The sequence below is a fragment of the Daldinia decipiens genome (assembly GCF_022478715.1).
Source record: "Daldinia decipiens strain CBS 113046 unplaced genomic scaffold F4813scaffold_39, whole genome shotgun sequence".
NCBI lineage: Eukaryota > Fungi > Ascomycota > Sordariomycetes > Xylariales > Hypoxylaceae > Daldinia > Daldinia decipiens.
The window spans coordinates 36,276-62,312 of record NW_026054582.1 but is presented as its reverse complement, the minus strand read 5'-3'; the positions used below and the strand labels follow the sequence as shown (position 1 = coordinate 62,312).

At 46.2% G+C, this 26,037-nt stretch overlaps 7 protein-coding genes across 7 annotated transcripts; 1 reads left to right on the top strand and 6 right to left on the bottom strand.

Annotated features, from left to right (window-relative positions):
- Window positions 1-1,977: 1,977 nt before the first annotated feature.
- F4813DRAFT_371650 (oryzin precursor) lies at window positions 1,978-3,590 on the bottom strand. The gene is made up of 2 exons (XM_049244629.1): window positions 2,702-3,590; window positions 1,978-2,644 (listed from the first exon to the last, which is right to left on the bottom strand). The coding sequence occupies exons 1-2, from the start codon at window positions 3,295-3,297 to the stop codon at window positions 1,990-1,992; spliced, it is 1,251 nt and encodes a 416-aa protein (XP_049096112.1). The 5' UTR covers window positions 3,298-3,590; the 3' UTR covers window positions 1,978-1,989.
- F4813DRAFT_371649 (TFP11-domain-containing protein) lies at window positions 3,546-6,962 on the bottom strand. Its single transcript, XM_049244628.1, has one exon. The coding sequence runs from the start codon at window positions 6,768-6,770 to the stop codon at window positions 3,918-3,920; it is 2,853 nt and encodes a 950-aa protein (XP_049096111.1). The 5' UTR covers window positions 6,771-6,962; the 3' UTR covers window positions 3,546-3,917.
- Window positions 6,963-7,082: 120 nt separating this feature from the next.
- F4813DRAFT_215367 (DNA replication complex GINS protein PSF3) lies at window positions 7,083-8,228 on the bottom strand. Its single transcript, XM_049239720.1, has 2 exons — window positions 7,890-8,228; window positions 7,083-7,821 (listed from the first exon to the last, which is right to left on the bottom strand). Exons 1-2 carry the CDS (start codon window positions 7,929-7,931, stop codon window positions 7,297-7,299), a joined length of 567 nt encoding a protein of 188 aa, XP_049096110.1. The 5' UTR covers window positions 7,932-8,228; the 3' UTR covers window positions 7,083-7,296.
- Window positions 8,229-8,624: 396 nt separating this feature from the next.
- Window positions 8,625-9,387, top strand: F4813DRAFT_392893 (iron/manganese superoxide dismutase domain-containing protein; the record flags this gene model as incomplete). The annotated part of the gene is made up of 2 exons (XM_049247339.1): window positions 8,625-8,757; window positions 8,819-9,387. 2 exons carry the CDS (start codon window positions 8,625-8,627, stop codon window positions 9,385-9,387), a joined length of 702 nt encoding a protein of 233 aa, XP_049096109.1.
- A 178-nt stretch (window positions 9,388-9,565) lies between these two features.
- On the bottom strand, window positions 9,566-17,603 carry F4813DRAFT_399102 (ketoacyl-synt-domain-containing protein; the record flags this gene model as incomplete). The annotated part of the gene is made up of 3 exons (XM_049248130.1): window positions 9,566-10,061; window positions 10,173-13,969; window positions 14,035-17,603. 3 exons carry the CDS (start codon window positions 17,601-17,603, stop codon window positions 9,994-9,996), a joined length of 7,434 nt encoding a protein of 2,477 aa, XP_049096108.1. The 3' UTR covers window positions 9,566-9,993.
- A 2,094-nt stretch (window positions 17,604-19,697) lies between these two features.
- On the bottom strand, window positions 19,698-21,862 carry F4813DRAFT_371639 (flavohemo protein). The gene has a single exon (XM_049244627.1). It carries the CDS (start codon window positions 21,481-21,483, stop codon window positions 20,245-20,247), a length of 1,239 nt encoding a protein of 412 aa, XP_049096107.1. The 5' UTR covers window positions 21,484-21,862; the 3' UTR covers window positions 19,698-20,244.
- A 1,020-nt stretch (window positions 21,863-22,882) lies between these two features.
- Window positions 22,883-25,795, bottom strand: F4813DRAFT_392890 (glycosyltransferase family 4 protein; the record flags this gene model as incomplete). The annotated part of the gene is made up of 10 exons (XM_049247338.1): window positions 22,883-23,486; window positions 23,543-23,669; window positions 23,721-23,743; window positions 23,801-23,887; window positions 23,942-24,198; window positions 24,370-24,572; window positions 24,670-24,950; window positions 25,007-25,361; window positions 25,441-25,466; window positions 25,710-25,795. The coding sequence occupies 10 exons, from the start codon at window positions 25,793-25,795 to the stop codon at window positions 22,883-22,885; spliced, it is 2,049 nt and encodes a 682-aa protein (XP_049096106.1).
- Window positions 25,796-26,037: the final 242 nt, after the last annotated feature.

The window sequence follows — 26,037 nt, the reverse complement described above, 5'->3', positions numbered from 1 at the left end:
CAGACTTCTAACTAAGCTATAGGAGAGCCACGGGGTTAGTTGACATAAATTATAAACTAGCTTGTCGCTTAGATGATATAATAATTGAATTCTATAATAGTGTATTACCATAACACATACAAATATCAGTGTAGCTTGTATAGTCTTTCGTTATACGGCACGCCACTGACCAATATACTGACTAACATCTCCCGCTAAGGCATAATAGTAAATGTAGTTTTTGTCATTGTCTCAAAAGGTATCAACTGCTATGTAATATTAGGTAGGTAGGTATTGTACTGTTAGGTGCCTATCGATTTGTACATAGGATAATAATTGATGTAAAACAGGATATCTAGAGCTTGAGAAACGTTCAAGTCAACTTAATGCTACCTGTAACCTATCCTCTAGACGTAGTATGCACCATCTCCATCCCTAAGCAAGTCTTTTACAGCATTCCTTTACTTATTTACGTACTCCTGAGAATCAATAATTCAAGGGGACACATACTGATTGGACCAACCGGACACCAAGCCGCTGCACCTCCTTCCTAAATTAGACGTGATATAGTTCAATTCGCTCGCCTAACTGCATTAATACTTGCCTGCGTCGACGTATTCAAGCCTATACATGGCATCATCATCGTAGGCTGTAGAATAATAATCAGAGAAAATGAGTGGATAATATGCTTATACCTTAATGGCTACCTATATTTACCATAGTACATCTGGTATGATATCTCGTTTTATTCGATTATAATAATGTATAAATACGGAAGCGTTACATGTATCAATGACACGCCTCTAGGAATACGATCAACCATCCATCTGACCCGACACAAGCCATTCGGGGGCACCTTTGCAGCCGAATACTAAAAACATCATATCAAAGCTACTCACATTCTTATAGGCCTTCCGTTGCCCTATATTATTCTCCTTAGCCTTCATTGGGTACTTATATAGCTATTACATGTGAGCGGTAGAGTATCTATTTGCGGAGGACCAAGGCATTTATCATGTCTTGCCCATAATACTGAATACCTATTTATGTCAGAGACCTTATGAGGTAAGTATATATCATACGGAATTCTAGGCTAGTATATTCAAATAAGGCTTTCATAACTACTATTAGGTACCTTAATTAACCTGCGTGTTAGATAACAACATAGTCATTTGAGTTGCGATTGAAAACGTGAACTTCGTGGTCATCAAAGGGTCTAATAATGGTCTAAAACTAAGCCTATGATCAACACGGGATGGAATCTTATACTTTCCGGTTAGAAAAAAAGCCCTCGCCACATTTCTATTGAGAAATACTTCGGATAGTCCCCTTGGAAATACTCTGAAAACCCCCCCGCTATGCACGGCTCGACGACTACGTTCGGGGGTTTTCAAATACCCGAGACAGGTTTTGAGCTTCCGGGTCTCCACAAAGCCTTGAAATATATCCTGATATCGCTCTTCCCAACGTGTGTCACCAACTGATATTTCTTAAGTCCCGAGGGTTTCCGAAGCCTTATAGTGGTACCTGCCTCTTTTATTAGATGCCTTGCTATTGTAGCTGCCATGGTATTCCTATCTTTCAATGTGTTGAGGTCAAACCCAACTTGTGGGCAACATTATTAGCTTCAAGGGATGCGAGGATGGCGCCTATGCTTGATAGCTTGGCGGGAGAGAACAGATCAGTCACGATACTATATCCTTTTAATAGTAGCATGATTGTTTCAAGGGTGTGATGAGATACCTCGGCATATTTAATTGGAGACTGAATATTATAAAGATGATACTTTAAGTTAACCAATGCATACTGATAACTCCCATAACGAATAGTCTTTCGGTACATATAAGTTATTAATGATTCTATATGTATATTGTGCTATTGCTACTTAAGGTGCACTAAGACTGAACCCTTAGACGTAGTAACGGATGTAGCTAACTACCCTATACCACTATTATGAGTCTTCTATGGCATAGAATCTACATCATAAACTCATCCGCAGGGCTTGATAGGCTACATGCCATCTACATTGGCTGGGCTTTTCGTTAAATCGCCCGTGAAGATGACTACTCCGTTGCCATTAAAGGCTAGTAAGTTCTTGGAGCCTTTAGGATCCCCAACAACCCCGTCCGTCGCTAGCTCCCGTAGAACATTGATACTGTCGCCCGGTGTTTTCATTCGGTAAGGGATAACGCTCTTCAAATATAGGATGAGGCCAGATACATGAGGCGTAGCCATGCTTGTTCCGTCGAGAGAGATTGTATCTTGGTTGGTTCTAATCCACGCTGACGTGATATCCTCGCCTGGTGAGAAAATATCGACTAGTTCACCCCAGTCGCTGAAAGAGGAGCGTGTGTGATCTCTTCCAATAGATCCAACAGTGACGGCAGATGGCGCAGATGCTGGCGAATAATTTCGGGCATCTTTATTGTAATTGCCAGCAGCTACGATTGTTAATACGCCTTGTTTATATGCTTCCTCAACTGCTCGATTAACAGATTCTCTGGTATCCCCGCCTGCACTGATGTTGATGACTGATGTACTCTGACGATTCTCGGCGGTGATGTTGCGAACAGCCCAATGGATTCCTTCGAGAAGATCCGAAGTATAGGACCTGGTATTCGCGAAGATTTTGACCGAAACAACCTTTGCTTTTTTGGCGACGCCACTATAGGATAGTCAGCAATTATATAACCATTATAAACTCGATTTAGCTTGGAATTACTATGTCTTGCCGGCGATTACACCCGAGACGTGGGTTCCATGACCAACGTCATCTGCAAATATGCCACCAACAGCGTTGTAGCCCAAATAAGCACGATCCTCAAATTCCTCGTGCGTAGTCAACAACCCAGTGTCAAGTATATATGCGTACGTGCCTTCGCCAGCATTTGAGTCGTAAACATAGTCCGTATGGTTCGCTATCCGATGAGAAAGGTCAGCTAAGCCCCAGGGAGCGTCTGTCTGTACTGTGTGCTTCATTAGAGAGATTGTGCTATTATCTTCAATCAACTCTACGGCATCATCGCTGCTAATCTGGGTGAACGTATCGCCATCCATGGTACAAGAGTAAGCGTTCCAGGATCCAATGTTCCATCGTCTTCCCATTTCTACCACTGGCGAGCTGCTGCGGGCATGTATACCAGCTGCCCGCTGTATATGTTGTTCCACGGCGGAAGCGTCCAACCCATCTCTGAGAGTGACAATATATCGACTGTAGTTGTGATTGGAATTATCTGTCCCTTGAAAGATAATTGAACGTGCCGAAACAAAGCTTGATATGGCGGAACCCAAAAGTGCTAGTTTTCCAAGACCGATCATGGTAACTCTAGTTATAAGGGTTGAGCAACTAAAAGTTAGCTCTATAGGATATTTAATGCTATGGAGAACGGTCTTTGTTCTATAGTATAGAAGCTAGCTAAAAATGAGTGATGTTGTCACGAAACTGAACGATCGATACCGATGAGTAGCTGATGAAGGGGAGAAGCGAAGGGCACGAAATAGAGATACATGGGATGAGAGATAGAACTTAACGTTAAGAAGAAGAATGGCACTGGTAGGAGCTTCCTAGGAGGAAAGCTCCATAGGAAAGGGTAAGCTGAGGGTTTAGAGGCTGGTGGCTTCCGTAAACCTCGTTGGCGCAGCGTGCACTTTTACGGGTAGGGAAGAGCTTGCCGTACACAATAATGCACATACTTATATGCTATTTTATGTTAGGTACCTAGGTAGGTATATCTACCTCAATGGGTTGGTATATCAATAATTAACTGCTTTCCTCATTGAGCTCACATGCAGCGTGAATATTAATATATACCTGCATCACATTATCGCCGTGGAGATATATGATAGAGAGTAGACAATTGCCTACATAGTCTAGTTGGTGTCATCCTGTTTCTTTAACCCCTCATTAGGTAGGACTTTCATAATCCATACAGGCGTCTTTACTTCCTCCCGCCCTGCTCCACTTCCTGATATAGAGGCTCGAGCAATAGGCCCCAGTCTTCCTTGATATCCCGTTTCAACTTCAGGTTGGTTTTTCGAGACTCGACGACTAGCGTATCGCCGCCTTTGAAGTATGCCAAAACACCCCCCTTGCCATCCATACGAGCTGTAATACGGAAGTAATGCTTGCCTTCTTCGTTAGCTTTCCGGACCGGAATGAACTGAAGGTCGTTTTCTTGACACCAATCCTCTACTTCGTCGCGGAACGTAGGCTCTGGTTTGTCGATAGGCTGTTGCGGCAGGGGTACGGGCAGAAGTTTCTTGTCTGTTTTCGGCTTATGAGAGTGGGTCTTCGGTTGATGGGTAGGGCGTCCGTCAGGCCGAGGAAGTTGGTTCTTCGCTTCCGCGCCAAGGTCAAGAGCAGTCTCAATCATGGTGGTGCCTTTTTCAAATTCGGCAGAAACGCTTGGAAGAGACGAGATCTCATTAGGTATCGCCTGATCCTTCCACCACTCGAACCAGGCACCAATTTCCTCGTAATTGGCGTCTGCACTGGTGAGCCACTGGTAGAGAATCTCATGCCACATGGGGAACACTTCCGAAACTATGACTTCCCCTACTAGAGATGTAGAGATGACATCTGACCACTTCAAAACACCGTTGAGCATTTCGAGGTACGGTTCTTGGTCGCTTGGGTCGACGCGAAAATTAACTCGTAGATATCGGGAGAGACTTGGGAGGAGGTGGTGCATAACCAAAGGCCTCCATTGATCTTGTTCCCTAGTCGGGCGAAATACGTCTTTCCACTGCTTGAGACCAGGCACCACGCCCTTGGAAAAATCCCAAGCGTCAATCAGCTGCCTAAACTTACGCCTCACCTCTCCTACTAGTCCGGTTCCCTTGGGCTCCAAATGATGAACTGGAAGATGCTGAAGCCAAGGAAATAGCCATATATGCAAGTTCTCGTGCCTTTTCCTTGGCTTCCAGCTACTAATTCCAGCTTCGAGTCGTCTTACTACTTGCTCCATGAGCTGCAGACGGACGAATTCGGGTAGAAGCTGCTCCCATCTCTCGAAAAAGTCTAGGAGCGGCATCGCATCATGAATATCCCAAGTCTGGGAAATAGCCGTCACAAGCTTGGGAAAGAGTATTTGGTAGATCATGGTCTCCCAAGGCGTTGTTGATCTTACGTGATGACGATGTGTGCCATCAATTTCGGTATCTTGCCACTTTGTGATAGTATTCTGATTGGTAGTTTTAGTAAGGCCTAGTAGTCCCCGAATATCTGAGAGATCGGAAGCAAAATTGCCTAAACTTGGATCTTCCAGCGGCTGCCACCCTTGAGTAGCATCCCTTAGGAAAGGATGGATAGCGGAGACCGCAAGGGCGGCAAGCTCTTCGTCACCGTGAGTCGATGTTGCAGACTCGGCTTTCCTAAGCCCAGATATTACCATGTCCCAATCTCTATCATGAGCAGCTTGGCTGACTCCATCTAAGACAATCGAGAAAACATTGAGCCCTACAAAGTTGCTCTCCAGTTCATTAAGCTCCTGTTGGCGCTGGGATTCTTCCATAGCAAGCCATGCCTTCCGTTCCTCTAGACTTCTCCATTCTTCGACAAAGGCTGCGAGATCACCCTGAGCACGCCTTGCTAGTTTATGTGCTTCCGTTTGCGTGGCCAGCTCAGTACCAGCCTTAGGAGTTAATAATCCCGAACTAGACGTCAGTAGCTTTTGATCTCGCCCGGTGAGGTCTAATATTGGAGTAAAGGCTTCTGGAATTTGCAGTCCCGGTGCGGCTTTTTTAATATCGGTAACAGTTAGGTATTTCGTCTTGGGCTTCCTTGGGGTGCTTGCGCCGCTACCAACTGCACTGTCTGAGCCCTTTTTCTTTCTCCTCTCACGCTTTGCCTTTCTTTCTTCATCTGAGTCAATAACCTCCTCCCCTCGCATGCGGGCTTGCCGCTTTTCTTCTTTACGTTCCTTTTCCGACTTCTCCCTGACAGCGCCAAGGCCAACGCCCTGTGGACGCAGATTTGCTTCAATTATGCCACTTCGTCCCTGGCCCTCGGCACCCAGACCTTGCCCTTCTACGTAACCCATCTTCTCCATCATTCTAGCAGCAAAGGACTTCGCTTTATTACCACTGAAGGCACTCGACTTAGGAGTTTGGGGTGCTGAGGAATGGTCATCGTCGAAGTTCGCTTTTAGGACAGGTTCGTTTGCGGACGAAGGGACGAACCCTTTCCCGAGAGGTGTGCTCCCATCGTATCTTGATTTGAATTTTGGCGGTTTACTTGGTGTTCCGCTGGAGACAGGAATGCTTTTCGACGTAGTAGGAGGTGCCCAACCTAGTCCATGTGAGGTAGCACCGAATCCTAGACCGACTCCTGTCATATCCTCATCCTCATCATATTCGTCGCTGTCTTCTTGTATTTGCGAGGGGTTTAGTTTGGCACCTAAGCCAGGTCCGCTGCTAAGCTGTTCTTCATCTTCACCTTCATTCTCCTCCCGGCCTTTATTATCTTCGATAGATTCATCGTTTAAATTTTGGTTCAGGTCTTCCTGGCCAGCGGAAACGAATGCCACGTTCTTATGGCGCAAATCCTTTTTAGACTTCCACCTCTTCCCGGGTCCATCATTTTCGCTGTCGGACCCGAATATTCCTAGGGCGGCGCTTTCTTTGGCGTTGCGACCGGTTCGTCTTCGTTTGCGAGGGTTCAGGTCGAAGAATTCGTCGGCTTGCGGATTGGCAGAAGGCTGCAAGTATTCATCCTCATCCTCGTTGTCAGAAGATGAAGACGAATAGGCAGCTGCATCAGCCTTGGATATTCTACCTGGATCGAAGGACATGCTGCTGGGGCGGTTGTATGGGAACTTTTGAAAAAAATGTTGCTGGGTACATAATTGAAGTTGTTGTTGATAGATATATTAATAGGTATCTAAGTACCTTTACGTATGTAAGCGGCTGTTGCCATGCATGTTCAAATATACATACCTATCGATAAGCCACATGCATTAATGCGCATGCACTGTGCTTATGTAAGTACCTACATAGGTACATACCTCTGGATGGTGTTAATGAGGATATTAAATTAATACTGAATCTACATCACAACACTTACTTACCTGGTGATTTCGGTTATTCTACCTAGTAAAAGGTAATTGTCGAACGTACGATATATATAATATTTAGGCCTCCCTATAGCCAAATTGACATGATAATAACCACTAGATGGCGATGTTACAAATACCATAATGATCATATCAGTAGTTTCACGTAATAGAAGCCATCTCGCAATCTAGGTTATCCAAGTAGATGACATTCCACTGCGCCATCGTACTTTGGAGAATACTCTGAAGAAAACGGGCTAGACTATCAATTTTTCTTAACGCGTTCCATCCATTCCTTGGTCCCTTTGGTACCCTCATGAGCTTTTCTAAACAGCTTCCTCTCCCACTCTTCTAACCCTCTCAAGAATTCTTCGCCAGTGCCGACGCCCATATCCTCGGTAGCGCCAGCTTTCCTAGCGTGGAGGGCGATATCAGTGGCTCTCGTAACGAAGGTCCTCCGGAGGATTGCGCATATCTCCCCTTCTTCGAAGACGTCGAGCATGCGGGTTCCGAGGCCGTAGAAATTCTGGGATTGATCGCGGAGAGGTACGGCTCGGGGATCGGCTTTTAAGGCAGACATGACCTCATTGGATAGCGAAGAAGGGAGGTCGAGGGAGACAAACGAACTTGAACCTTCTTCTGAACTGCTTGGCGACTTACTCGTGAGAGCAAGAGGTTCGGCAAGCCATAGGGGCAGGCCGACCGAGGTACCAGTCTTTAACGGTTGCGAAGGGTTGTTGTCGAGATAGCCGAGTTCGGGTACCTCGAGCTCGAACTTACAAGGAACTTTCTTGTGGGGGGTTAGTTGGAGAATAAAGAAAGAGGGTACAGAAGAGGGGACTTGAGTCTTGGACTTACTTCAGCATCGGTAAGTATCGCATCTATGTCGTAATAGGACATGTTGTGCGTATACTCTTAGAAGTGGATGGAAGATGCTTCTTCATTCTCTAGCAACTTCTTGGTGGGAGATCTCGGTAAACTAACCTACCTACCTACCTACCTACCTATGTATATATGGTTATGCACTTATTAGTTGTACTTATTAGAACATTGAAGCTGTTGGTGGGGCAAGACGCGCTTTTTACGTGCCATGCCAACATGCATCTTGCTTCATGTAGTAGCTCTAACTGTTCGTGAACACTGTGCGGCACCGTATTTAAAGTTTAAAGTGCAAAAAGTGCAAAACAGGTAGTGCCCATATGAGGTAACGTGAAAGTAATTCCAGATAACTAACGGAATACTGATTGAAAGTTTGCTGCATTAGGCCCGATAGCTCCTATGCCCCGCAGTTGACAGTTCGGACATAGGTAGCTTCCTCGGTCTCTTGTAACTGATAGAACATTCAAGTAACTAAGAGGTACTTACAGGTAGTTGACATCATTCCCGGCTGTAGTATCGCAACGTAAATGGCTGGGTTGTTTCCGGTCCGGCAGCAGCAGGGCCGAGATATCTCTATAACAGTTTCCAGCAGTTTCCTTTACACGATTTTTTTCTTTCTCTCTACCAAATTTACCAGTCTTCACTCTTCACTTCTAATTAGCTATAAGTGCAAACCACACAAGATTTAGGACCTACAGAATAGCGCAATTCAAGATGGCGACAACACTATTCCGAACAGCTCCTACTGTAAGAGCAGCTTTGCGCGCCAGCTCCATGAAACCCGGCGTCGCCGCGCTAACCAGCACCTCTTTCGTCAGAGGCAAGGCAACCTTGCCCGACCTCTCGTGTACGCAGCATACCAATTATTCATCATGTGCAAGTTCAATTAGCTAATACCAGCTGCGCAGACGACTATGGCGCACTTGAACCCTACATTTCCGGAAAGATTATGGAGCTCCACCACAAGGGCCACCACCAGACCTATGTCAACGGCCTAAACAGCGCATTAGAGACCATTGAAGAAGCCAAGGCCAAGGGCGACGATATCCAAGCAGCCGCTACTGCTCCCCTGCTCAACTTTCACGGTGGCGGACACAAGAATCACACTCTGTTCTGGGAGAACCTAGCTCCGAACAATAAAGGAGGCGGTGGTGAGCCCGAAGGTGCTTTAAAGTCCGCCATCGACAAGGACTTCGGCTCCTTCGAAACCCTCCAGAAGCAGATTAACACCGCCTTAGCAGGTATTCAAGGAAGCGGTTGGGCTTGGCTGGTCAAGGACAAGTCTGCCGGCACCTTACAGGTTATTACCAAAGCAAACCAGGACCCGGTCATTGGAAACCAAGTCCCGCTACTAGGTATTGACGCTTGGGAACATGCCTACTACTTGCAATACCAGAACCGTAAGGCCGAGTACTTCAATGCCATCTGGAATGTCATTAACTGGGGTGCCGTGGCTAAGAGGTTGGAGAAGGCGTAGAGCGTGGCAGCTTTACTGTAGATAACGAAACGAAACGAAACGAAACGAAACGAAACGGCAAACTTAAGCCCTTGTTACGTGTGAATTTAATAGGAAATAATATGCTGGGTACGAGAGCTTATGAGCGAGTCTAAGCAGGTATTGAGCTAGTATATTTATCAATAAGTACAATTGTCTCAATGGAACGGCTAAGCATGATGTTCATTCGTTTGTTTCATCGTTATTAAAGCTGAAAAGCTATTGCCTGCCCTTAGACGGTCGAAACACATTTTTCTAGACACATGTTTTCGTCTGAACGCGATCATGAGGTTAAAGCAAAGAGCGGAAAATTACATTAGTGATGCAGCAGTCTCCAGACTATGCATTTGAAATCCTCACCTGTGGTCTATAGCAAATAGATATCCTTCCGAAAACACCGGTCGCATAAACACCGCCGGCCTATATTAAAAATTACAAGTCGAAATTACCTGTCCCCTCCTATTAGCCTCCAAGCCGAGATTCCTCATGCAAGACTCCTCCAACGGTAATCATGTTTATCGAAGTTTGAGCTTGGTGTAAGATGTTAAAGTAAGGTCGTGACAGGTAAGTATATGTTGATGATTTCGTTTATATTATATCTTTTTTCGGGTTTTTGCTGCGATCAGCTATAATCTGCTCAGTGAGCTCTGCACACACTATTTATATACATACATTAGCATGCTATTATCAAACGTGGACAAATAAACAGAAAGAGCAGCTGGCCAGTAAATAAAGAGGAAATGTTAGTATAAGGGGTCTCAACTTACGCTTCTTGATACTGGTACCACTGAGTAGCTTGATCACAGATACATCTTTACCAATTGCTTTGAAGATCCATCCGCGAATCTCAACTGCAGCGAGCGAGTCTACGCCCAGTTCAGAAATACTCTGGTTCGGACATATGGCCTCTATGGGTAGCTGGAGGAGCGTCTGCAATCTCTCCGTGAATGCTACCAGAATAGCCCGAGAGACGGAATCTGGTTCTGTGAGGATCGCGATGTTATCCTTGAGGCTCATGCGTGTGCCTGTCGTGGCAGCAACTGTGTCCTCAGTTTCCTGACGGGTATAGTGAGCGAATCTAGGGTCCCGATGCCAATGCAAGGGGTTTGGGTCAGAAGGATCGAATCGGCGAAGGCCAGTCGTAAGGTCCATTGGAGATGTCTGTCCAGGACGGCCTGTGATAACGGCCTCGAGGAACATATGATGGATGTCACGCTCGGAGATTGGCGGGTATCCCTCACGTTCTAGGCCGGCGTACAGTTCCTCTTTCTCTCGCTGTAGAAAGCCGAGACCGTAAATGACGCCGATGTTCAACACTGAGCCTGCAAGCCCAAGGCGACGTCTCATACCTGCCAATCCATTCATGTACATATTGGCCGTGGCATAGTTTGATTGACCTGGGTGGCCACCAATAGCGGCGAAAGACGATGTCATTATGAAGAACTCAAGACTGGGGTCGTTAAAGACGGTGTGCAGATTATGAGAGCCAACAGTCTTGGGATGTAGAACTCGTTCCCACGTGTCAATATCCATCTGCGCGAAGACGCGATCATCAAGAACCATAGCGCCATTGGCTACGCCACCGACTGGAGGCATGGACTGAAATAAGCCGTCCCTGAATGTCTGTACGCTGGCGAGGTCAGTGACATCGCATTTGCGCACTTCGATCTTAGCATCGTAAGAGTGTGATAGTTCTCTTATCCACTTGGGATCCGTCTTCGGATTGCGACTCGCCAAGACAACGTTGCGGGCACCATACTTGAGGAGCAGATAGCATAGGCTTTGTCCAAAGTCTTTAGTCAGCCCAACTAGTACGTACGTCCTGTCTGCGCGAAAGAGTTGCTCTGTGATGAAGTGCTTAGTAGTGAGCTCAGCGTTACGATCGGCTCTCCAGTCAATAATGCGGAATAGCGACGATGGAATCTCGGTGCGCGATTGTAGGGCCGAGAGAGAGACGGCATCGAAGTCTACATGCCTATGCGGGTTAGTAATACTCGAACCTATCGCTCTGATAACCGCCACTCTCCAACCAGTCTTCCAGAAGTAGTCCTGCTGCGTATCAGCTTCGGAGATGTTGCCAGGGCCCAATAGAGTGCTACGAGAGTAGTACTCGCAGTTATTGGGGAGCAAGTTTGAAATTTGTTGTGATAACTGGGTACGTTCGTGCGACTGTAAGTCGAAGACAACCGCACCCGATGCTGGGAATATACCCTTGATATCCCTAGATGATACACGAGGATGTAGGAATAAAGGACCATGCGCGCCATCTTTCTCTGAATACGTGGTGTTATACCAAATTACATGACCCATCACAACTTCCTTCACACACTCAACAAGCAGAGGATCGGCATCGATGAGAACGACACGTCGTTTTCCAGCTTGGGTTGCAATCATGTCGGCTACCAAATATCTCATAGAGAGTGAGATTAGATGAGGTCCAATATTGGCGCCCGACCGGATGGGATGCACTTGCTCTTCCAGGAGTTGAACATACGAAGTATTGGCCTGAGACATAGCCATCACGCACTCGCCGGTAGCCATGTCTTGACCTAGGCATATATATGCCCTAGCCGAACTGTTGAGACCTAGAGCTACCACCGAACTGTAATCTAGCCGGACTGAGACCTGATTATGGTGTCGAATGTGAGTATTAGCATGTTGAAGTTTAGTATCATAGCGGACTAATCCACCAGGAAGGGCACATGGGATAACTTCGATAGCCTCCCTGAGAGTGTTGCCATAATTCGAAACCACGCGCCGCATAGAGTTGACCCCGTCATTCGACGCCTTCAGGGGCATAACACGAGGAATGATACGCCTCTTATTTTCAATATGGATCTCTCGCTCATCAACGCGGAGAGCGCTGGTGTCATCTTCATCAGTCATCATAAGGCGGATAAAGTTGTCGGCTACGAGATCCCCGGATCCAACAACTTGATCTAAATCAAGCATCTGCAAAGTTAAGCTAGGAATTTCAGCCGAGACTGTACGCGTGAATCCAAAGGTGGCAGCGTGGTCGGGATTTCCAAAACGTGCATTATATGTGAGCCACATGACCTTTATGTTGGGTTTGAGTAGTTCTCGCAGCCGATCAAGCGTCCGTTGTGTCATATTCGACATCAATGGCTTGTCGAGATCTGTTAGGATGATAGCAGCAGTACAGCCACCTGTGACATCTGAATCGGCATTATCAAAAGTAGCTCGAAAAGATACTTTATTGCACAAAGGTAAAAGACGTTGCGCTAATGTCTTAGCAATAGGAGTGCTGGATGAACCATTACCGCCAATGATAAGAAGGTGGTCTACGATAGTGCTGCCTTCAGTTCTTATTGGCTCCTTCACAAGCTCTAGCTCGGGAAAGGTCAACTGTCGGACCATGATCGAGTATCCCGCATAGTATGACTGATTGCAGTGCTTTGCAACCTGAATAAAGCCATAATTATCGAGAGCGTCAGGCCACTGGGGTGGCGTTTGCGCCTCGGCTCTATCACCCCGATCCTTTGAGGTTTGAGGTAGCAGGTATTTCGCCTGGCTTTTGGGGAACTGTATAACAATTAAGAAACCCCCTGGTCTCATAATAGCACGTATAGTTTTTAAAATTTCAGACGCGTGCTCATTTTCAAGTTCTGAAGCCGACAGTAAAACCAAATCGTAAATGTTGTCCGGTCCGAGCTGAGTCTTGAGGTCCCCTGCAAAATCTAGCGACGAGCGAATGAGTTTACCAGAAGAGTCTTCCAGTTTGACGTGCTGGCCTAGGCTCTGGGTCGTTTTAGTACCGATAGTGAAGGAAGAATACGACGAATCGAGAGCCGAAAGGACTTCAACAAGAAGTTCAATCTCCTGTCCAGCCAGACTGAGGATATTCATTCTGGCGTGTTGGTGGGCAATCTGCTTCACAATCCGCCCTACGTGTTGGTGGGAGTAGGTCAGGTAGTTCGTCTCGCCAGCAAGGGCTTGGAGAACATCCAACACGAAGCCCGACTCATAGTTGTCAAGCGTACAAATCAAGCTCAAACGGTCATAGTAGTTTGAACATTCCACAAACTTATCGATATTCTCTTTCGTGTCAGAAGACCAACATTCTGGGCCTACATTCCCCAAAATTATTGGGAACGATTTCGCCAACTTCTCATAGTAAAGACTGAGATCCGATGATTGCGCATGGCCATCATGGTGGTGTTGTCTGACAAAAAACGTAGCTACACGCGCACAACTCTCTACGAGTGTCGGATCATGTGGACTGTACGTGGTAGCAGACACCCCGTCTGCGCGAACGATCTCATCGCTGGGGTCCATATCTGTGACAGTGTGGAGATACAGCTCATAGTCGTCCTTTGGTTGAGTGTGTGCCAAAGCGGCAACTGTAAGTCCTTCAACTTGAATCTCCATATCCCCATTCTCGCTGAATATACCTATATCAACATCGAAGGTAGCCTTGGTGTTAGTCCTCGAAGGTTGGACATCTACCATGTGAGTATCCACATTCAAACTATCGCTCTCACTTGTCGTCAGGTTAAAGCGCATCCGATCGATATGTACGGGGAGGAAAGAAGTCCAAAGGGATCTGTCGAGCTCCAATGTCAGTTGCATCGAAGCGTAAAAGTCATGGCGTTATATGGAGGAACTCACCTATCACCTGGGAAAGCATACGTCAAGAACGCTGACTGGAAACAACTGTCGAGTGTGGCAGGACTAATTGATAGCGTCGTCGTGTCTTCTGCATGGTGGCGCTTTAAGGTTGCACTACAGTAGTTGTAACGACGTTGTATGGATTCCAGCGCTTTGAATGGTCCAGTATACGTCAAACCAGTTTGCGCCATCATCTTATAGAAAGACTCAGGGGTCGCATTGAACGCCTCCGACTCAGAGGCGCGTCGAGGCGGTAAAGCACACAGAGTAGGCTCACCTAGGTATATCTTAAGGTGTCCGACCATGTTTAACCGCATAGTTGTCGTTCCGTCAGCAGGGCAAGATACCAGACTGAAGTTCGCCTCTACTGTTGAATTTGCATTTCCGTCTTTGCTCTGTGGGAGGATGCTAAGAGTGAACATGACTTCGACGCCCGCAGAGTCGCGCTCGATATTGATTCCGCTCAGAATCTGTAAGTCATCAAGTTCAACCAACGAGGCAGGTCTATCTTTGATGATGGTACGCGCTGCGTCTAGCGCCATAATGCAATATGCCGAAGCGGGGAGAAGAGCATGGCCCTGGAAGCTGTGATGCTCTACCCAGGGCAACTTCTCCAGTCTCAGTATATTTCTCCATCGTAGCTCGTGCTCATTATCGTCTCTGGTTCGAGCGCCGAGCAACTCGTGCGGCGGGGCGGACCTGTAATGGAATTGACGCGAGATTCTAGATTCTCGGTGGTAAATCTGCGAATGATCCCATGAGTACGTGGGTAAATCGGTAAGACGTGTGCTGAGGACGCCGTATTCGGGTGAGTTGTCAATATATTTCCGAAGATCAGCTCCTTGAGTGCCATAGTGGGACCATAAGCCTCCGAGAAAGTAAGCGAAGGCTAACGAGTCGTCTTTATGTCGTTCTAGTGGACTGAAGTAAAGAATGTCGTATCCAAGAGACTTTGCAGTCTGCGTGAAGGGCCCTTTAAGAACTGGATGAGGCCCAACTTCCAAAGCACAATCGAATGGGCCTTGTTGCAAAATCGCGTTTACGGTGGCATCGTGGAATCGTACCATGTTAACCATATTGTCTCTCCAGTAGCTAAGCCCAAGCTCTTCCCCCTTCATAACTCGGCCATGGACACTAGAAATCCAGATAACTTCGTTGCCTTGCCCAGCTGGCATAATCCTACTGCCTTGCAGAGCCTCGACGTATTTGGTTCCGGATCTGACCATATGGAACGAATGATAAGCCGAGTCGACGCGGAGTAGTCTCGCGAACTTCAGTTCTCTGGTTAGCTCGTCATGGGCCAAGCGAATCGCCTCAATGTCACCTGAAAGCGTAACACTGGATGGTGCATTACTCGCGGCAATCTGCAATCTGCCTTTGAACATGGGGTTTTCGCAGAATTGCAAAGCTTCGGCCTCAGATATTCCTGCTGCAAGCATTCCACCCTTTTGACCATCCTGGCCACCGGCTAGATGTGCAAAGTAACCGCGATAGTACGAGATCAATATCGCATCCCGTGCTGAAAGTCTTCCTGCTACGTATGCGGCCGCAATCTCCCCAGAAGAATGTCCGATTACAGTGTGGAAATTTATACCCAAGCTTTGCAAAAGGGTTATCAGTCCTATTTGCAACGCGGTGCAAAGAGGCTGGGATACGGCTGCGATATCCACACGGGATTCGCTCTTCTCCGCCAGAATCTGTTCTTCCAATGTCCAACTAGGGGGGTGAGGACAGGAACCTAATATCTTATCAAGCTCACGAATAGCATTGCAATATACTTTACTGGTATAAAACAGAGACTTAGACATTGAAGTCCACTGTGCACCTTGACCAGTGAATACGCCAATGATCTTTGGGCGCCCGGTTGAAGTGGTGCTCCGAATCCCTGTGATGCTCGATGTTGGCTCGAGAATATCGTTGAGAACCTGAAGTGCTTGTGTTGATGAGCTTGCTGACACTGAGGTTCGATATGGCAAAGCCGTTCGATGAGAATATATACTCCAAGCTAGTTGAGCGTAGTCAACATCTGGGTGTTGTAGAATATAGTCTCTGTAAGAGGCAACGACAGCTTGCAGCGATTTCTGGGAGCCAGCGGATAGGAGAAGAGGCAAAAAGAATAAGGTATCCCCAACCTTTACTATTGATTGAATATTTCCCGACTCTCTTCCTGACGACTTCGGCTTGTTTCCAACATTTTCCTTGTAGATTTCATCGTGAATTAATGGCTCGTACGATTCAACGATTACGTGGGCGTTGGCGCCTCCGAATCCAAATGAATTAACACTCGCCCTTTTAGGCTGACCGATGGGTGGACGGGGCCAAGGAACCAGAGATGTCGGTACGTCAAGGTGTTTGCAAAAGGGTTCAACAGTAGGGTTGATTTTCTCGAGATGCAGGTTTGGTGGGACAGCATTGTTCTTCATAGCTTCAATGACCTTGAGCAATCCAGCCAACCCAGCTGCGCCCTCGGTATGCCCAAGAACAGTCTTGACTGACCCGACTAATAAGCGTTTAGTCCTAGAAACATGAGTAAGGCTTGTGCTATCGTCGAAGAAGGCATTATAAATAGCTTCAGCTTCTCTAGGATCACCCGCGGGTGTACCGGTGCCGTGAGCTTCGAAGTATTGGCAATGATCGTTAGGTTCCAGTGAATTCAAGCCCGTTTTCTGATAGGTATCTTTGATAAGGATGGTCTGGGCCTGAGGATTTGGCAACGTAATTCCCTTCGTTCGTCCGTCCGAGTTGACTCCAGTATCGCGGATAATCGCGGTGATCTGGTCACCCTCTGCCAAGGCTCGAGAAAGGGGCTTAAGAAGAAAGGCGGCAATACCCTCTCCACGTGCGTAACCATCGGCTGCTGCATCCCACATCCGGCTTTTACCAGTAGGACTCAGCATGTGTAGACTGGACTCTACAAGAAATTGCTCCGGGGTCATCATTATATTTGTGCCCGTTACACACGCCATAATGCTTTCCCCTGAACGCAAGCTCAAGACAGCCTGATGGAGAGCCACCAAGCTTGAGCTACAGGCGGTATCTATGGTCATAGATGGGCCTTGGAAGTTATAGAAGTACGATATTCGGTTCGAAATAATCGAACGAGAATTCCCAGTTGCATAATACTGACTCGTGGACATGTCGTCGCGCTGGGATAGGGTGTCATAATCGGCAGTCATCACACCTGAGAAAACGGCGACATTCTTCCCGGAATATGTGTCCAGAGTGTATCCAGCTGATTCAAGGGCCTCGTAGACGACTTCTAGGATTAGGCGTTGCTGAGGGTCGACAGCTTCTGCCTCCTTTGGCGTGATGTGAAACATGCCTGCATCAAAAACACGGTGATCTTGGTCTAGCCAATATGCCTTGATAGAATTCGTTGTACCATGATACTCTCCATCGGGATGATAGAAGGCCATAGCGTTGAACCTCTCAGGGGGGACTTCTCGGGAGAGATCCGGAGCATTACAAAGCACCTCCCAGAGCTTTTTTGGCGACGTAGCGCTACCAGCAAAGCGACAACTTACGCCGACAACTGCAATTGGCTCAGCCAGTGGCTTTTTGTACGCCATTGTACCAACTTAAGTCAACCTAAGTCGACTACAATATGTATATTGTATCACTTTGTTGTAATTGATGTGAATGTAATGTAAAGGTAGATAGATAATAGATGGGTGAAGGAAGGATCCAGATGTCTACAAAAGAACAGACGAAAAGAGAGACGAATGTAATATTGAATTTTGTGTTTTTGTGTATGTGTGCGTGTGTGGTGTGGGAGTAAATACAGATTTACATTGCTGTAAGTTGCAATTGCAGAATTTATAATGTATTGATATTGAAAGGGGGGGGGAGGGTAAATGGGAAGTTGTGTTCATCTGGTTGAAAAGCGGAAACAGCTGCAACGGGGCATAATGTGTTGCTATGGTGAGCTCACGGTTGCCAGAGAAAGTGACTTGCCAGTGATTCAGGATTCTAATTTGAGAAAGGACTGACGAAGGAAATAGGATTGTAAGTCGAGCCAACAACTAAAAGTGGGATATTATGTGACTCGGGTTTGGTACTAGAGAGTGACACATGATGATGCCGGTAGAAGATTTACAGCCAGGACATATCGAGTTTCTCTCGGTGTGAATATGTACCTCCTCTACACAAACATTAGGCTGAACGTTCCTGCATGCAGACGGTAAAATTCAAGTAAGATAAAAGGAAGTTAAGTTAGGAAAACATATTCGTTTTGCTAATCGTTAATTGAGAGAGCTAGCCTGTCCAAATGTAAAATTCCACAGCAGCACTTGTAGCTCTAAGGCACCAGGCCCAGATCCATTAGGAACTTTGTTACCGAGACACCATGACAGGCTTTTTGCAGCCAACACGAATATATGCTCCTTTGTATTAAGAGGAGGAGCTCTTTCATATTCTCACGAGCCAGAACCCCTTCAACTGTAATGAAGCTCTATCTACCTTGCATAGATACGGACAAGTTATTTCAAATTACTTACACGGCCTCTTCGTACACTTATTATCAATATGACATATTTACTTTTTTCATTGTTATATATATAATTATTGTACAACCCTTCTGCCACATGGGTAAGTAAAGTTGTGGTTTTGTTTCGGGGGGGTTCTCCTACTAGCGTCTTCAGTTATTAACAATGGCAGAGTCTGGATCGTAGCCTTAAGCCCGTCATTTGAACAATAAAGATCCCCCTCAGAAATCCCGCAACACCCCCAGAAATCCCGCAACACCCCCAGAACCCCCTTAGTTGCAGTCTTTATATGGGATGGTCCCGAAATACCCGAAGCTAGGCTTTGCCTGTCAGATATCAAGTGTGTAACTGGTATGGATATCTTTAATCGACTGTGTAACACCGAACCGCTCCCCTGGGAGACCAATTCCAGTTATTTTTCATAGCGTACCTGTCCTTGTGCTCTTGTAAATACTTGATCATAGGATTTGTCTCGGTGTCGAACCCCCTCTTCTTAAAACCAGATCTATTCTATAAAACTGATTATAACTACCTAGGCATCCTTGTATGAAGACCTTGTTTGTGTCAATCATACAGCCTCGTTTAGACAAGTTCTTAGGGATTCGTAAATACGTTTTGCCTGAACATGAGCAAGCAAAACAAACCAAGAGCGTATTACGTCCCATCTACACGACAGCTGGATTATGATATGTAACATCCATGCTTTATAATTATTACGAAGTGCTATGTAGCTCTTCTCCGTGGGAAATGGTGAAATCAGGTATTTTCATCATAATCTGTATTACTACTTAAGTACCTAACGCAACTAACCCCGAGGAGGTTAAATATAACAGTGGATTGCCTAGCTTTTAGATGTGGCTATTAATAGTATGTCGTGATCGAGTGTGAAGCTTGATCTACTAATGGTAACTTAGATTATGTAGATCTCGTATTCTTGCTATTCATTAAAGGTTACCGGTTATAGGAACAGTGCTTATTTCTTGTGTAGCTTGAACCCTACGGTTTGAAATATCATAAGCTATCTCATTGGAGGTTTCAACTTCCCCGGCTTATCAAGGGGTGAAGCCTGCGAGAAATCCTGGCAACTCCTCGTGTAATGGAGATGAGGGATATCGTAAATTAAAAAAGAATAGAGGTATCAACATTTGTTTGCTACCAACCAAATCCCGAGGTACCTAACAAATTACTAAACCCCAGAAAAAAAGAGGCTTGGGGTATTATTCCTCGACTTCCAACCCAAGTTTGCATCTTCTAATGCTTTCAAACACCGGTGCTACTTATTTCCTTGTAATAGATCCGGCAGGGTAATAAACTCAAGAGCCTACATCGTATTCTATATTTTTTTATTTGTTATAATTACCCTAGGTGACAATTCGGCTAGGTAAGAAACAAAGGTGTACGTGATTATTTACACGTGGCCCCCCCAAATCATTTGTCTTCTGGAGGAAAAATGGATCTCGTTAAAATTGATGCTAAGAGTTTCATAAATCATTTGACTGGTAAGAATAATAGGTCTTGCCAACGAATCCGACGATATTTGATAAACAGCTTATTAGAGAGGAATCAATCTAAATATTTAAGAATACCCCCATACCGACGACGCCTAGCACCATCAAGTAATCCGAATTCAGACTAAATGAAGTATATACTGTATGAACAGCGCTTGCCCCGGAATAATACTCATCGGGCCTCTATAGCTTGACTTCTCAACGATCAAGTAAACCATCTACTGATCTCCGGTGCCGAAGACTTCGAGATGTATCCGCTCTGGGCTTACCCCAACACCGACTAGATACTTCTCCGTATCTTTCATGAACGGGTAAGGACCACAGATGAAGTACTCGGCGCGTGCGTCATCGAGAAACAGGTTAGACTTGGGGTCAACCTTGCCGAGGTCTACTCTTCCGACGAAGTGGTAGTCAACTCCTTCAACATCGCGCTGTTGGGGCGACGTAACAAAGAACATTGCCTTGATATTACTATTAACATCCTTAGCGCACGTGTCTCGGATATGGTCGTTAAACGCGCGGTCCTCGGAGCTATGTACACCGTGTATCCACGAGATGCGCCGGCGGGATCCCGCGTTTACGGCACTGTTGAGAATAGACAGCATAGGTGTAAGACCAACTCCCGCAGATATAAGAGCGATAGGTTTGCTCTCATCTTCCTTGGGGTCAACGAAAAACTCCCCAGCAGGCGCCGTCAGCTCGAGAACGTCACCCTCTTTGTAATTTTCGTGCAGCAGATTGGAGATTAATCCCGGAACGCCAGCCTGTTTGCCCTTATCTTTCTTCACGCTGATGCGGTAGTAATCAGTACGTGGTGCTTCGCTTAGCGAGTATTGCCTGGGTTGCATGTGGCCCATTTGAGGAACGAATACTTGAAGACTAATGTATTGTCCCGGCAGAAATGACGGGAGCGGCTGTCCGTCTTCGGGTACGAGATAAAAACTGGTAATCTCGGATGTCTCTGACACCTTGCGTTGGATCTTGAAGCGGCGCCAGCCCTGCCAGTTTTGGTGAGCAGCGTACAATTGCTTTTCCCTATTGATGAAAATATCGGCCAATGCACCGTAGGCGACGGTCCAGGCCTCGGCGATTTCGGGAGTGCAAGCATCACCTAGCACAGCGGCCACGGCCTCTATCAAATGTTTTCCTACAATAGGGTATTGGTCGGCCTGGACGTTAAGACTCTCATGCTTGTGTGCGATACGCTCTACGAGAGCTTTCAGCTGGCCGAGATCGTCAACGTAGGTGGCATAGGCAAAAACGGCGCGGGCTAGAGCTCGCGGCTGAGCCCCGCTACTTTGATTGGACATGCTAAAGACGTTCTTGAGCTCCGGATGAGCAGTGATCAGATTATTGTAGAAGAGAGTTGTAATCGCCGTACCGTGTTCCTTCAAAACCGGAGCAGTCGCCTTGACGATGGCGATATGCTCCGGAGAGATGGGCGCAGCGACAGCCATCTTGGATGTTGACGGGTGTGATATGGAATGGTTAAGTGGCAATTCTCTATAGGGTTTAAAAGAAAGGGAGAGGCGATTATGTTGTTATGGAACGAAACTCTCGAGCGATACTAATAGTTAAAATCGTAGGAAGCAACGTCCTGGCATATATAATTCTCCCTCTGTTGCGTGGACGCCCGCTCTTATGTATTGCTTTAACATCTTGAAAATATGAACTCGCGAAGTGCATATTCGATGACAATTGGCTGTTGTTACGAGACACAAACAAACAAACAAACAATATTCCCATCTCCGGCGTTCCGGTGGTTCATCGTACCACGTTTCCTGTGGAGGACGCCGAATAAATATCTACGGTTGAGTTGTAGTAATGAACCGAAATATCAAAATTGTCTTTTTTTTTCATTCGAGATGAACCCACCAGGTCCTCCGACTATTTTTGTGGATTTACCATCTCCGCGGTGGTCCCCAAGACCGCCCAAGGTTTTTCTCATTGAATCTGGGCATTTTCTCTAGGATCGATATTATTGCATATTGGGTTTTCCCTCAATTGATTTTTGAATAACTCAATTATGCCCGTCGCTATCCTCCTGATAGCGTACCTGTTAAGGAGGCTCAATTTTATCAATATTATCCTCAAAGTATGGCCACATATGTTCCTCATGAATCGTATTGATACTAACCCCGGCGACGGAGTTTCTGAACCCTGAACCCCTGCCTTTTTATTTCAAATGACAATTCCCATAATATGCATATCTGCCCAGAGCTTGAACCTCTAAGAAAAGAACAGCATTCTCATTTTGTGCTTTTAAATTCCCTTTTTCCGCGGACCGAGGAGGGGCTGACCTGGGACTCGAACATCACGGGGTTGGTACGGGGAGGCAGGGAGGAAAGAGTTTAGATAGGTAGTGATTAGCGAAGTGCTGGCTAGAAATAAAACGTCTACCAATCTCGCATCAAGTAGCTAAATATAATGGGACATGTTGACTGTAATCCTACCTCTAAAAACCATCCCATTACTCATTGACTGGGCCTGGGTGACCCGCCAAGTTGGCGGCATTTTACGTAATTGGCCGTGACTCTAGACGCTTCTAATATTTGAAACCCGTCAAGCACCGGCGAAAAATCATACGATGTAGGCAAATGTTGTAATTTATAGAGAACTGTCCGTCTATGTGTATATTCCTTATGAGCCAGCCGTGTGGGGGGGTATCGGAGGACTAAAGGGACTGGCAAAACATCGACCGAACCCGAGACACAATCAAATTCCAGCTTACCAAAGCCCGCTCACGCCGCTATTCAAAATACCAGGCCTTATTCCCAAAGGTTAGATCATGAAAAATTGCTCCTCCATGTTATATGAACATAACTACTCCTTCAAATCGCCCTCGTAGAATCTAGGTCACTCAGTTCGGTTGGTAAAATGTCGTGGGAGACGGTTCTCCCCCTTTTCATATGGATGGCCGGCTTCCTCCCGCGCCAGGTCGTTCACCCATCGACAGTTTCCTTCGAAAGTCCTGGCGCCATCCGGCTTGACTCCGACATCGTAGAATTTGTTGGCTAGGTGAAACCAGCAAAGGGCGTTACCAACTGTACCAACTTCGTCGCTGACACCATTTCTCGCTTCCTGACTCATCCGGTCCCACAAGTCTTGGTCCGTAAACAGATCAATGAGATGCTGTGCCACAGCTTTATAATCACCGGGCTCGACTAAAAAGCCGTTCACCTTATCCTTGACTTGAATTGGTATACCGCCAGCCAGAGTAGCGATTACCGGCCGTCCAGCATGTAATGCTTCAGATACTTTAACCTCGAACCCCTCTCGCGTGGATAGCTGAAGAACCACATGTGCTTTCGCGATTAGGGTATTGAGAAGCTGATCATTAGCCTGTAGACGCATGACACTAATGTCATTGGCAAATTCTGAATAATGCGTCTCGATCTGTTCCATGACGATATCATATATCAAATTTCCATCTGGGTCATCAATGGAGCTGTTACCAGTGCTGTATCAAAGAGTTAGTTTTGCATTTTCAAATGCACAACTCTAAGGGAAACCCACACTACAAGCTGAGGGATATCTTGTAACCCTAATTCTTTGGCGCGCCGACGAAATTCACCATACGAATCTATGACCGTTGGTATACCCTTTGCTGGGTCGAAGCGAGCAACTTGTATGATGTATTTGCCTAGTTATATATATCAGTATATGCTGTAGACGTAGGGATTATAATTCTTACAGTCCGGATGCCTCAATGGGGTCCTAAAATAGCCTACGTCAGTATAACATTTTGCTTGGGTAAATTCATAATAGACTTACATGCGTTGTGCATGGCACTGTTCGTTGTAATTGCTCCCATAGTAACCACTATCCCAATCATTTATGGGCTTATTCAAACCATCAAGCCTTTATAGCGTTAGACGAGGACTAACCCATTATTAAAGGGGGTAGAACACTTACCAATCTGTGGTCGCTGGCATGTACGTGACTAAATTGCGAGGAACGTTGTCCGGGACAAATTTAGGGATGGGATGGCTCACGAACATATCGGCGTGGCGGATATTGTTCCACAAGAATGTCCATGCTTGATCTTGCGGCGAGCCACTCTGGGCAACAAGATCGCTACGGATTTGGATATGAGAGCGGTAGATGATGGGGCGGTTTGGCGTGATGTTTTTTATTAGTGGTATAAGTCCAGGCATTTGAGGATCATCAATCTAGGAGAGTTAAAATTAGCCTCAATAAACCAGTTATATGTTTTGGAAATCCATCTATCGAAGTAGTATAACAACAGATGTCAAAAAAGAAGATAAGAATTGAAGAGAAAAACGTCATTGACGTATCAAAACAGTCATTGAACTTTTAATCAAACGGTAGCATTCACATACCACAATTATGTCGGCACCACCTTCATCAACAGGGCGTAAAGGACCTCCTTTAGAGAGCCAATAGCGGTTGGCATTCTCGGTAATCCATTCTGTAATCGACTGTTGGTCGTCTGGAAAGATGCGCTCCTCCGGCTTGCTGACGCCTTGAAGAATGTTGTGCATATTCTTGGTGATCCGGAACACACCCGGACGTGGCTTCGGAACTAGGATGTAATGTTATTACAGTGTTCATCGGCAAGACGCTCATTAATGCCTCCAAATGAGGCATGAGCTATTTATCTAGGGCACATCTCAACATACCGTACCAGGTCAAATCAACGCCTGCCAAACGAGCAAATCGCACCAATGCATGCCGCATGAGTGCTACTCCACCTCCCTGAGGAGTTGCACTGAAGAAGGCGATTTTAACTTTCTTATCCTTTAGTTGCTTGGCAAAGTACATCGTTGAATCCCATGTCTCATTGCTGCACGTTGGTTTGTAGTCGTCGAGGGTAGTCAGGTGGGCTCTAAATCCTGCATCGCTCATAACGGCACCGCGGAAGCCGACTTGTAGTATCGGAACAAGAGAAGGGCCAAAAACCCTACCGATTGATGTTATCATCATGAAGGGCGTGTAAATGTGGGCTTTCAAACTTACATTACACACTTGCGTGCCATCGAATCGGCCTGCTCGTCTACATTTTTATCGTCCCAGAAGGATGTCTCGGACTGGTCAACATCGAAGTCAATAGGAACAATATCGATTTCCAACCAGAGGCGCGAGTTCAGAGTAGGGCTTATGTCCTTTAAATTTAAAGGAAGCCCGGCACCGACGAACTTGACAAAGTTTTCGTGCTCATACTTCTGTACTTGAGAGACTACATAATCTGCGATAACATCTTTGTCTTTTTGCGAAGGATCAAGTTTCAAATGCTCGACCATGTAATCAAGTAGATATGTATGATCGTGTGTTGCAATGGACAACACCACAGTACCGTCGCCGTTTTTCACAGCTGAGATACCGGCAAACAACGGCTTCGTACAGCAGGTTAGCTACGTGTTGAATATTCTTCAAGGTTAGATGTAACGTACTGTTAAAGCCCGTGCAAAGGGCCCGTCTGGTTTACGTCAGTATCACGGTATTAAAGAAGGGTTATTTATTTCTTGGGGCCACTCCGTCCTTGTGAGGAGGGAGAGGATGGGGAACATGCTACTATTTTCTAGCATAATGGGGGTTCGATAATGAAAGATATTGAGACATACTGAAAATATGTTAGCCTCGGCAGATGACTCCGGATAGCCCATTAGGAATTAAAGAAGCTCTCATGTTGGTACTATACGAGGAGAATGTCTATACTGACCGTTTGGCAGCGAACTCGCTTAGCCGGCGCTGATGATGTGCGGAAGTTGTTGAAAACCTCCTTCTCCTTTCTAAGAATGGTGCCATGCTTGTTCAAGCACTGGGTGTAAGATGGTGTTTATCAGTTTAGTAACTGTCTGTCGTATTATAGGGGTTGTTGTTACAACTAAGGTTTAGAAGACGATGCTGACCCGTGGAGAGGAAAACCTTCTGCTATCTTACCTTAGGTAGGTAGGTAGGTAGGTATTTATAAGAGTAGAGTAGTCAGTAGGGTAGGTGGGCAGTAGGTAGTTTAAACACAGCATCCGGGAGGACCGGTGAGGGAACTC